Source organism: Sturnus vulgaris, chromosome 4, assembly GCF_052056855.1.
Source record: "Sturnus vulgaris isolate bStuVul1 chromosome 4, bStuVul1.hap1, whole genome shotgun sequence".
NCBI lineage: Eukaryota > Metazoa > Chordata > Aves > Passeriformes > Sturnidae > Sturnus > Sturnus vulgaris.
This window is the reverse complement of record NC_142246.1, coordinates 52,037,711-52,050,786: the sequence shown is the minus strand read 5'-3', so window position 1 is coordinate 52,050,786 and position 13,076 is coordinate 52,037,711. Positions and strand designations below refer to the sequence as shown.

Here is a 13,076-nt window from a genome sequence, read left to right as displayed (position 1 = left end):
CAACCCACCAAGTTATCTTTCATCTTTCCTTTTTTTTTCTTAAATTTATCTTACTAGCTTCAGCAAGTGGCTGTAATAAAGTGTCACATTAAGGTATTCATATTCATTAGTGCTCAGGTCTTTGTTCTTTTAATAGTGTTGGAAAGAATCTACAAAGAGGCTGTATTAGGCGGCTGTCCAATCTGGGTGTTTGATCTCTTTCTGACTTCAAAAGTCAGAAGAGGAAAAAAACCCACATTGAGAATGGTTCTTTTGAATGTCAGATAGGGAGTATAAGATTTCTGAGCCTGCCAAGTGTTAATTGGTGTCTACCCTGACCATGGTACAAATAAGATTCAGAGTCAGTCAATGCACTGTCATGAAGAGCTTTGACAGAGTGAGCAGGATACTGGAAGGCAGGAAAAAGCACAACTGCTATGGCCGCAGCTCACAGAGGATTTTTTCAGAGATCACTTTCCACAAATCATGTTAAATTATGCAGTTTGGGTCTCAGCCACGCGACTGGGTATAACAGACCTTTCTGAGGGAACAATCGGCCTGGCTGCTGAAATTCCAGAGATGCTTGTAACACTGCACAAAAACGAACTGCCCATCAGCGTTAATCTCTGTTTCCAGCAAAGCTAATGAAGCTCCCCAGTACTACCCTGTGCTGCCTGAGCAACATATCCCAGTGCAAAAACTCCTGTCATGGTACAAGAAGAAGTTGATTTGATGCAAAGAAACATCAGAAAGAAAAATAAAAACCTGCTGTTAAGTTCCTGATGAAACCCAGCTGATTAATATTACAGTTGTCAGCAAGCTGGCTCGGCAGAGCTAAACACTCTTTACAGTTTTGGAGATTTTAATGGGGAAGGAAAACAGCCTACAGAACAAGAAAATGGGAAAAATCTCTGCGCTAATTATTCTTTCTGATGTTTGTGGACACGTTTCTGCAATTCTGATTAAATCTAAACTTGGGTTAGATGAGGAGGTAACACTTTAAGCTTCATCTCCTGAGAAATCAACCATCAGCGCTGAGTGACAACCACTTTACTACTTAGCCATGACAGTCTGACTTATCCTAATGCAAATTGGCAACAGTTTCTTCTGTGCGTGATAGAGGAAAACCGAAGAGAATTCAGATAGGGGAATTACCGTCATTAGCAATCAATTTTTCTCTTAACAACCACAGTGGGTTCAGGATTTCAGAGGCCCCCCTGCGACTCAGGGACCCCCCTTCCGTGAGCATTGAGTCTGAAGCTGGAGGCACCACTGCGCTTAGGGAAACTGCTGCTCGCTGCTGTTGTCAGGCACAGATTCTGCTGAAGGGCAGGCTGGCTCCTGCAGGGGGAGGACAACCTACCCACTCTGGGTTTCTTTAAAAGCTGGCAGGAAAAACAGCTAAGGCCCTGAAGATTGCAGAGACATCCTCTACTTTCTCAAACCACATGCTGCTTTACCTGGGAGCCTGTAGTGTACCACGGTACATCCTCTCATGCCAAGTTGGCAGGGTGATGCAGACGCATGTGAATGATATATAGTCCGGCAAACTAAAAATTAAAATATGTTTGAGAGGTGCTCCTCAGAATAAGTGATTTTTTTCTTCTTTAAAAGCAAAAGAAAAGATAGCAGGCTGGTATTAATATGTTCCCCCAGCTATGTGTCCTCTGGTTGCCAGATATAGCTGTGATTTTTCAAAGAGAAGAAAAAACAGAAACCAAACCACCTGCAGGTCTTCCCAGCAAGGCACCACAACCCAAAAGCCATTAATCAGGTCCCAATCAATCTTGTCCATGAGCAGTAGTCAGTCAGCTCTCCATTAGCACCCATTCATCATGCCTTGCTGTAAGTCACTGCACCATTAGCCACCCATCAGGCCTTACTTAGGATGTCCCAGTGCCAGACATTGCTGCTGTTGCTCACCTCAGCTACTGGGATGCCTTCAGGGGGACGGCACTGGAGCAGGACCTCTTGCTCCAGGGACACTTCTTTCCCTAAGGGCTCCTGCTCAAAAGTTTTCCGGAGATCTGAGGAAGGAGAAGAAAATAAAATCATTAACATTATTATCAGCTGGTCATTTAAATTACAATTGATTGCCATACTGGATAAATAGTATGACATACAAGAGACAAAGAAAACAGCAGTTCTGCTCCCTGTAAAATAAAGCATTAAAAAAAGTCTGGGTCATGTTTTCACTTCATTCCAACATTAAGCAAAGATTTCATAGTGGATTTATTACTTATATTGTGGTACAGCACGTGAACAACCAAGGCTTCCTGTGGAAGGTCATGTCCAGACACAGAACAAGTGAAACAAGTCCCTTCTTCAGATAATTTATGTTCGGTAAACTATACCAGTGAAGTACTAAAGAAAGTTATGGGAAATTAAATAAAACAGTAAAACTACAGCATATAAACTGAGTTGCCTAAACTCATAGATGAAAGTATTCATGCTGTGATTTAATGTACTTTTAGCTCATGAGCATTAACTTTATAGCTTTAGTTAATGTGTCTACACCTTATCATTATCCCTGTAGCACTAAGTTATTATTATTATTGTTATTAAAAATGTAGTAATAATAATTATAATAATAAAAAGTATCTTTAAGGAGTTGAACCATGTTTGGATCCCTCCACAGCACCACAGAAATGTAGCAGACTGACAGGGCATTGAATGCACCTCCAAAGATCAGACCAGTTTATTGTACTGGACAGCTGCAAAGTCTGGCTTTTTTGTACTCTTCTGTAATGTCTTTGGTAAAATGGATGGTAAAATGGACCTGAGAAGTTCCCTCCTTATCACTGTCTCCATGTTTCTGCCATGGACTGGCACCCTCTCCAATGTGTCAGGGAGGACGTGGCTCTGGAGAATTAAGCATTCAGCCCCAGTAGCTACTGGGGATATTTTTCCCCTGCTGCCAATTCCTTCTGGAAATGGATTTGAAACCATGCTCAAAGTCTCATCAAAGAGCTGGCCTGACTTCAAAAACTTTACAACTCAGTTATTTTTGTTTTACTTCTTGTTCTGAAGTCAAACCATTTCCGTACATCAGCTCATGGTGAGGTTGCACAAATACTTGTGTCATATTGGCAACAAGACACAGTCATATGGGAACAATTTAAAAGCGAGATACTTCATATTTTGAAACCATAACCTATGGCTGGAAAACAGAACACTGAATTGAACTGGTTTACAAATAAACCATGCAAAGAGCTATTTTTCTTCTAGATTACCTCCAAGACCTGATTAAGTCCTACAAGGAACTGCATCAGTGCTACCAAGAGGCAAAACCTGGGGCTGGCAAATGCAGAGATGGAAAAGGAGATGGGGTGGCTGCCACCAAATTCAGCTCCTCTGATACCCTGGAAATTTGAATAGCACGAGACCCCTATTTCTTACCCTATATTAGGAAAATATGACTGTTCAACTATCTGGAATTAAGTATCAGTTCATTGGTACCATGCAAAATCTCTTACATAGCTGGAGATGCTAATTTTAACTTGATATAATGGCAAACTTCTGACACCCAAGCATTTCCCCAGTGAAATGAAGGCATCTCAGTCCTTCCTCTGCACCACAGGCATGAGAGAAGCAGCCCCACACTTCACTGCTTTCCCACTAACAGCGTTCTTGCTCCCTCTGGCACACAGGGCAGGGATACTGAGAACCCTTCTGATGGGACAAGATTTTTGGCCACAGTTTAAGGCACCAAAAGATAAGCTTTGGTACATCCTACTGCAGCAATGTAAGAAATTGCTGTCTCCAGCTCTCTGCTTGGTTTGGATTACCTTCTGTCAAAAGGGAGCAGATGCCAATGTCACAGCTACCTCACCACTATTCCAACCTCAGCTATTGCTGAAGGAGGCTTTACCCTACAACACTGGGTAACTCTGGGCAAAGAGAAGGAGCAAATATCTGGACATGAACATTCCTTAGGATGACATGCCAAGTTTTGCCAAGCTGTGCCTGTCAGCATCGCTGTCACACTGGAGTTATTCCAAGCCAGTGAGGCTCACTCATGTGATAGCAACCACAGCAAGTCTCTGATGTCTGTACAGAGCTCCCAATGCATTGGCAGCAGCAGCAGCTTCATCCCACCCTCTCTGACAGGCCACCCAGTGGACATCCTTCTCTGGGCCCAGGCTCACCCATCCTGAGGGCTTGATAGGCATCCTGGGCACACATAATGTCAGGATAATGCAGTTTGCTTTAAATTAGCAAACAGCTGGGGTTATATTGCTAGCAGTACCCATAAGATCATATTATTGCTAGTTCCACAGGTATCTTCAGAAGAAAAGGATTACTTCTACATCAGGTACACCTTAGAGCATTTAGCAGGTACACATGAGTGCACAATGCAGATAATTATTGTGCTCTAATATCATGGTTGAGGAAAAATGAGAAAGTTACTGTAATAGTAATAGAAGCATATAAGCACAGTATTAAATAGCATATTAATATTAGCTTTCAGGTGTTCAGACTGGAGATAGTAGAGGGAGATTAGATTATAATTTGAATATTTTTCTTGACATGTTGATTTACTGTCCTGTCGACCTTCCTGAAATATTTAACAAAGCTCTGGTTCTGCATTGCCTCACATGCACAATAATCACCTCTCCCATAAAGCACTTGCCTTTAGAAAAATCCGCAAGTTTTAGTGCATACAAAAGTAAATAGCATTAATCTAGAAATGTAAGAGTAAAAAAGTCCCCCTCTAATCTCTTTGTCACCAACAGCTGGAATTGCTGGGTATGAAGAGCCCCTCTTCCCTGCAAACAGTTGCAGTGGTGCTGCCACGGGTGTGATGAACTCTGTGGGACCCCTGCTCTCCAGGCTGCTCCCACCCATGGGGCCTTGCTGTGGGAGGATGCTCTAATGGCATCGTTGGGTTCAAGCATTTCAATGATCCACAAACTAAAAATACACTAAGTAGGGCCTTTGACATAACAGGCAGTAATGTTCTCAAAGGAGCCATTAGATACTATTGAGTAAATTATACTAATTTGGCAGGGGTGAAGGTGCATAATTGTGTATTTACAAGACTGGGAGCTCTTATATCCTGTTGGCTCCTTCCCACATGTTCACAGCTTTATCCCACCACCTCCCACAGCAGCCATGTCACCTACAAATTGCTCCAGATGGCAACAGTGCACCTAACCAAGCATCAGGTTGGCTGGTTGTGACACACACAAGATAGGTTTTTAACTGATGAAGAAGCAAAGGGACTGGACAAACATCTTCATCACCTGCTGTAACTATCATGAAACAACCTCCTTGGACAGCACTGGGTTTTGAAATGACTGCTTTTTCTCTATGGCCCTTGCTATGATTTCTGTAGATAGCAATGACATCTTTCTAATTCTTCAATCTTCAGCTTCCTTTGACATTTAACAATTACAGTCATCACAGAAACCTCACACTGTCAGCTGGGAGTGGGTGAGCTTGCTAATGTACTGAGGGTCTTTGTATCTTTCTCAAGCAGAGTATTTTCAATAACACTCTTCAATTTCTCAAAGTGTCATATAAGTTACAATTGCTTGTGAGCGAGGACAGAAGGGATTCATTTTCCCAGAGAATGGTAAGAGACTAATAAAATACATCCCAAAGAAGCTTTAACAATCTTCAAAAAATATGCCTGGAAAAGCAAATCAATAAAACATTTGATCCATTCCGGATCAGGACCTCTCTGTCTGTGAAGAGGCAGTGTGCATTATTAAAGCCTCGGGTTGGCAGCAGCCTTGTTACTGAGACACTGAGAGAACACCTTCCCTACCCTTACCTTCCAAAGGAGGGACAAGAGAGAAAGGCAGCTGTACTTTCTTTCCCATTATTAGTTTGGTAATATAGAATAATCCTATTATTATTATTGCTGGTGCTAGCAATGCTCTTCCTCCTCTTATGCAGGTAATATTCTCCATAGTGGAGTGAGCTGGGGTGGACAGTGGTGCTGAAGAGCCCATCCTGTCTTTCCCCAGCTCTCTGACTGGTAGGGATGTCACTGCCAGGCTCAGGTAACATCCTGCACCACCACCAGGTGCTTTACCCCACCTCTCCCTTCCCTTCAAGGCTGTCTTCAAGAAAGAAACCAAAGGCATCAATTAAAATTCTGGTCTGCCACCTTGAGTGAGACTATTTCCCGTACTAAAGCATAGTCCTAGTAAATTCAGAGGGGGCTCTTGTGGCATATATTGCAGCACATTTACAGCATGCTTATGGTGAGACTTCCCTCCAAGACTCCAGAAATACTCCTGCACAAGCCTCTCTGGTAAGGGCATATGGCTGCATAAGAGCTGCATTGTAATGACGGAATTTTCATAAGCATGAAACTGAAATAAAGGGAAATCAGATTCTCAGTGTACACCATGTTGTTAACTTTACTTCTGAATTGCTATGCCTTTGGGACAACGGGGCATTAGATCTAATTTCTGATGGACTGCTAAATTACTTCATTATATGTTTAACACATTTTTATCTTACAAAACACTCAGAAATTGCATTTTTGCCTGCCAAAGGTAATAGATTATACAGGAAGTCATGTCATTTCCCCACTTCCTTTTCTACCTCTCAGCTTCTAAGAAAGAGCGAAGAATGACCCTATTATTTTTTTTAATCAAATATATTTTACCTCTTTGTTATTCTGGGTTTTTAATGTGATGTGTGGGTGGGAAAACTATAAGGATATCTTTTATCATTTCTGAGAAATGTGATAAGAGGCAGACCAGGCACTTCGATGTGGCGCTAATGCAAGGGTGACTAATGAATGAGCATGAAAAACGGACACTTGTCAGCCAGGAATTAGATGCAAACCAGACGAACAGAACAAGGCAGCATTACTGTCAGGGAAAGATGGATTTCTGCCCTTGGTAGACCTTTAAGACTCTCTTCTCCTTCTAGTAACTCCAATGTCAACTTTCCTCCTATAACAAACAATCTAAAATATGAGCAAGCTTTAAGAACACCAAAAAAAAGCCACTTTTTTTTTTCTATACAACTGTCATATTAAATATGGCCATTGAGAAAAATATGTTCAGTGTGTGGTTTCAGAGAAACAAGGGTTTAAGAATGTGAAAAGATCTCTGCAAAAAGTATGTATTTCTATACAGAAGATAGCTTGCTTTATACAGGTAAGTACATACAGCCATCCATATAAAACGAAACATGTCACAAGCAAAAAATACAATTAAAACACTAGAGAAAAAGTCAATATGGCTTAGTAAAATTTTAGCTGTTATTAGAGGACCAATATTCGATATGTAACCAAGATTTCAAGTCTACCTTCTTCCCCTGAGAATGTTTTCAAGAGGAAAGGTTCAACTGTGTTTTAATTTTCCCTGGTCTAATAAGAAAACCCAAATAGAAAATTAATTGTGGGAAAAGGGTGCTAAAATGCCACTGATGTTCTACAAAGTGAAAGACAATCCACATGCTTGTTAAAACAGATCTCAGTGCATTTATTCCCAAATTTGGATGACGGATTCTTAGTTCGAGAAACATGATTACTATAAAACAGGTCCCTTCCTCTTCCATCACTTTCCACGATACAGATGGAGTTGAGAGACACCGTTTTGCCTCAAAAAAAAGCTAATAAATACTGAATTGCAAATCTAAATGTAAGAAAGCCTGCCCTGTCAGGCATAGTTTGGCCTTGCTTTAATGTTCACGGCTGAGTCTATGACCTTTGCACAGGGATCAATCACACTGGTGGTGGGTAAGCAATGGAAAGGTTATGTACAAAAACCTTTTTTTTTCCATTTTGTTCTTGTGTGGTTCCAGCTCTGTGTTATTAATTAGATCAAACCAGATTTCCAGTGAGACAGTCACAGGAGTGTCATCAGTATGCAGCCCAGGGGATCCCTCTGCAGTCTCTATCAGTGGTTTTTCTAAGTGCAGTATCTTGCTCTGCAGAGTCCCCTGCTGTATCAGCTGCACGCTGGGCGTGGATCAAAGCCTCCTGCCCTCCTCCAGAGCACTGCTGCTCATGGAATGGGATTGCAGCTGGACAGGGCTGTGCTCTCAGCTGGCCCACGCTCCAGCAGTGGAGCAGAAAACTTCAGAAATAAGTCAACACCTCAAAACTCTGTCTTAATGCTCAATACACAACTCTGTGCTACTCTTTCATTTTCTGTAGGGGCTGTTTCACTTTTAGCCAGTCCTAAAGACAAATGTTGCGGCACCATGAGGCTGACACTGCCACCTTCTCAGTCTGGAGTGGAACATGATGGATGGTGGAATTTCTACCTTTCCAAAGATGCCTGGCAGCTCATGGCTTGGGCCGGGCTTGTCTGTAGCCCTCTGGTGGCCCAGGTAGTAAGGCTGACACCCCACATAGCCAGGAAGCAGCATGAGTTTCCATGGCTGAACAGCTGAGGGGGACTGCAGCAGCTTCTTGGAAGTGCACACCTTGTTTTGGGGATGCAGGCTGCTCTATCCACTGACCAGAGCTACAGAACAAGGTGAGGAACGCCCTTCACTTGCCAGGCCACGATCTGCAAGACACTCTGGATGAGCCCAGGACTTTCTCTCCTCTTTTCTTTACTTTGTATTTTCAGAACAAGTGGGAGGTGCAGACTGGCCAGCCCTCATTCTGTCAATGGCATCTTCAGTCAGCTGGGAATAACACTATACCCCAAAGACTCTAGAGACTCACTGCTTACAGATCTGCAAAAAAACGTTTTTTTCCCTTCCTCTCTTTAGCTCCAAGCTAATTCAGTCAGGTGCTCATGCTAAACAGTCTTTTGCAACACAGCTTCCTTATGAGCTGTGCTTATAATGAAGAATGACTGACTCAACATATTTGGTATTGAACCAACTGTAAAAAATACAAGTAAACAAACTTTGTCAAGATTTCACTGAGCAAATGGTTTCCCAGGTGTACATTGATAGCACTATTCTCCTTCTCTTCTATTTTTGCTGGATAGCTCAATATTTTGTAGTAAGCTTAACTTGAAAACCAACTTATAAACTTAATTCTATTCATTATTTTATTTGGTGATTGAAGATGGACTCCTAAGCTCTTGTCATTCAAATAAATCTAAATGTAATGTTCAAATTACCTAACCTCAAATGGTGACTTTTTACATGACAGATGGGCTAAAGGTACTAAAGACAGACATTAGAAATGTCAGGTGTACTTTACAGCTCATATGTAGAATTGAAACACCAAACACAAAACTCTCTATATAAACCGGTGTTTTGTTGTTGCTCTTCTGATACACTAACCTAACTCACACAGCTGTCTGGTCACTACAAGCAAATACAAGCAAAAGTTTGTTAACTTCCTGGCTGGATCTATCAGCACTAAGGCCTTAATCAGACTGTATTGAAAGATGATAATTCATTAGACATGATACTGTGGGTAGGATATTCTCAGAGACCCTACAGAGGGATTAAATTAATGTAAATTCAGTGAAGGAGCTTCTTTTTGTTTTTTAAGTAATGCTAACATCAGGGCCACCCTAATTTATGGAGTCTTGGCTGTTCAATACAATGCAATGTTACTTCTATTTATAACTGTTGCAACTGCACTCTTAAATTTGGGAGGAGTCATGCCTGTTCACTTGGGAAGTTGCACAGCAGCGTGCTTTTCAGGAGCACAAGCAGAGAGGTAGGTAGGACTGAATATGCTAAATGCACAGTTAACCTCTCTGCTGCTCTTTCTGCAATCTGCTGCCCTTCAGTAATCTCAGGTCCAAACCATGTGCCTCAGTCATTCCTTTTTTAACTCCAAGCAGAGGATATTGATTAGTAGCCACTTAAATGGTGCACAAGGAAGGAAGGAATTAAGGTCCTATCTCAGCTAACCCTCATACACACTTGCCAAAGTATACAAACCACATTTTTATGATCTTTTAAAATACTGGATATCCTGGATGTACCTTCCCATTAAAATTTTCAGTTGTTGACATTGCGAGCTCCCTCTGCTTATCTCAATATCCACCCAACTTTGTTCCTATTGCGAAGGGCTCTAATTCTTTAGTGGCTACAGAATGTGTCCTCACAGCTTTGCTTGGATCAGGTATGTGAAGAGAAGGAATAAAGGCACTGCAGCCACGTGCCATGGAGCACGGGCCCCAGCACTAAAAGGTGAGATAAACAAGTATCAGTAAAGAATATGTGATTGTTTTTCATATCTGCTTCTTTGCATAACTGCAAACCCCTTGTAAGCAGAAATAAACCATCAGATGAACCAATCTATTTTTCTGTACCTCATTTATCTTATCAGTATACAATGTCTGACATGCATATATTAACTGCATGCCTTTGAAAAAAATGTCTGGGAGAATAAAGGCTTTCAGATGAGTACATGGGAAACTAGTACAAAATTATAAAAAAGATTAACAAGCACAGTTCCTTACTACATTAGGGCTTTAAAAAAATCTTTTTTCTTCTTTTTTTTTTTTTAATTCTGATTTTAAGATAATGAATAAAGGAAAAGAAAAACAACTATTCACATCCATTACACCAAGAAAGATCAGGTAATAGAAATTACAGAAAGAGCTTATGTTTTCTCATAGATGTTCAGCAAATCCAAAACCTGGGAGCAGATTTAGGGCTTGAATTTTTATTGTATTTTCTCAAGGAGAGCATGGGTTAACATCATGAAGTCAGGGAAGCTACAGCAACACCAAAGTGGTGTAAATGAAAAGTGAGGTTGCTCTATGCACAGGGGCTCAAAGCAATTTGTCTTAGCCACCCCTTTATTATCTGATCTAAAAATTAGGTCAAATCCTGCAGCTATTGTTTAGTCTTTATCAGATGTATGTTCCAGTGGGTTTAACTCTACTTTTGGTTATGCAGGGCTCAGATCTCATTCATAGTTCTAACAGGAATTTTGTCCTATTAGGTTTCATCTCCTTAATGACACCAGCTCTGTTACAGAAAATTCACCTTAAAACTTTATATTTGGTTGCATTTTTCACCAAGCCAAAAGTAAAGCTGCCCAATCCTCCTTCTTTCTCCCTCCCTCCACAACAGGAAATTTTTTTAATTGAGCAGGAAAACTGTATCAAAACATATTAGTTACTTCTAAGGCTCCTCATAGGATTTGCCTAGAATAAATCAGAAATGTGCGAATAAATAGGAAATGTGTTTTAGCACTTTCATAGGCAAATACCTCAGAAATTTTATTCTATCTTTCCAGCTCCACAAAAATACATACATTAGGTGTCACTACTTTGTTGGTTTCTGAAACATCTAAAATGGCAAAGTGAAAATTAATCTCAACAAATCTGCTGGTTTAAGAGGATGAAATGCTCAGCTCTGCTCTCATGGGGAGACCTATGCCCCAGGACGATGAATTCCATGAAACGGGAAAAACATGCCTTTGCAGAAACAGCTTGCACAGAAGGGAGTCATTTCCCAGCATACACATGATCCAGGAGTGCAACAGTGATTTGGTGTTAAATGCCAGAACACTTAGGGAAGATGGACTGTTATCTTTAAACTCAGACTCTTCCTGTCTATATTGCCAGCATGGGCAACCTGTGAAAACCAGCATCATCTTTAGTCCATATTTATAGATCACTCCTTTCCTGAATAACTGAAGCTCTTGGTCAAAGGACTGTTGCAATTGATTTTCACAGAGAACTTTCATTGACCAGGTTGTTATGCACTTTCTGACACATGCCTGACCCTGTATTAAACAAACAGAAGCTGCTTTTCCAGGATGCACATTTTTCACACTTTTAAATTACTTTTTAGTTAATTCTATTACACGCTCAGTGAACAGTGATGCTGGGTGCTATTTTTCTGTTTGTTTGTTTTAATGGAGTGCAGCTCCAGCCCTTGAGAGGACACAATAATTCCAGAATAAGATGTAAAGGCATAAGGGAGAAAAAACCAGAAAGCAGATAAGGAGAAAAGGAGAAGGAATGAACAGGAAGAGGGAGAAAGAGGGAGATAGAGAGAAGAGGAAGACTGGGAGAGAGAGAGAGAAAGAGGAGAGAAGCTTTCCTAATGTGCTAGATATGGCTAGTTATGCTACCTCTCAAGATAAAATCACCAGGTTCAGATATTTAGATAAATAATTCCACTTAAGCAGCTTACATGCTCCATTGCCCCCCCACACCTTTTCTAAAGGTGTCAGTGCTCACTCTTGTGCCAATTAAAAGGGAAGACTGCACTGGTGACAAATAAGCAGCTATAGCTACAGACTGATATGGAGAGATGGACTCTTCTGTCCTTCTTAAAATTTGGACATCCTTGATTTCCTGGATTAATACATACTGCATAAAACTTACATTGTTATCCCCGTCTCATGGCACACTGTGTAGCCATCAGAATACCTAACCAGATGTGTTGGAAGTTCATTATGACACAACTATTATATTGCCAGTGCACATTCAGTCCTAAGAAGTCAAAGTTGTGAATACAGATGAGAGTTGTTATAACTGAGTTTAAAACACTGAGTTTAAAACAGTGATCTCACAGACCAAATGACATCAGAAAGTAAGGCATATTCCCCACATCATCTTCCTGAGTTCCCAAAAAGTAGGTTGGAGTTACTCAACAAGTTTATAGAAATCTGTGCATGGACAATTTTGCAGAGAATGTGCTTTTGCTGCTGGTTTAAAATCCGCAGATTGAAGGACGCATACTTCAGCCCTTAATCCCAAGGACGCTAAGTGACTTGCCTGTGTTACAGCTGTCCAAGAACCCCAAATTCAGGGACAAGAGGTTAAAAAAACTTCCGTAAAACACAAAGCCACATTTGAGTTACAGGACTCTAAAGCTCCCTGGTGTTTATTTAATTAGACTTTTCTGGGGGGGGGAAAAAAATAAAGATATTGAGACTCTGGAAAAATCACTGAACTGAGTGTTCCTCTCTTTCCAAAACATAGTAAGAAAAATAAGCACACTGTATTATGAGCACCTTTTATAGAAATGTGGACACCTGGGAAGGAATGTCAGTTGATACAAAATAACTTGCATTGACACATAATGATTATGTGCTATATAGAAATTAAGTGCACAGGTGTGCCAGGACACAAAGTTACTTAAATAACAAGTAAAATAAATGTAAGTATACATAAAATAATTCCAAACTGTATTAATTTAATGGTCATCTGTCAAGGACTACCTGGCATGACATAAGAATC

At 40.8% G+C, this 13,076-nt stretch overlaps 1 protein-coding gene across 2 annotated transcripts in view; it reads right to left on the bottom strand.

The window, feature by feature from the left end:
• The window catches only part of UNC5C (unc-5 netrin receptor C), a 250,256-nt gene that overhangs the window by 60,814 nt on the left and 176,366 nt on the right, over nucleotides 1-13,076 (bottom strand). For both annotated transcript variants that reach the window (XM_014875273.2, XM_088163959.1), the window contains exon 4: nucleotides 1,903-2,006. In XM_014875273.2, the coding sequence (XP_014730759.1) occupies nucleotides 1,903-2,006 (104 nt within the window). The remainder of the gene's footprint in view (nucleotides 1-1,902; nucleotides 2,007-13,076) is intronic.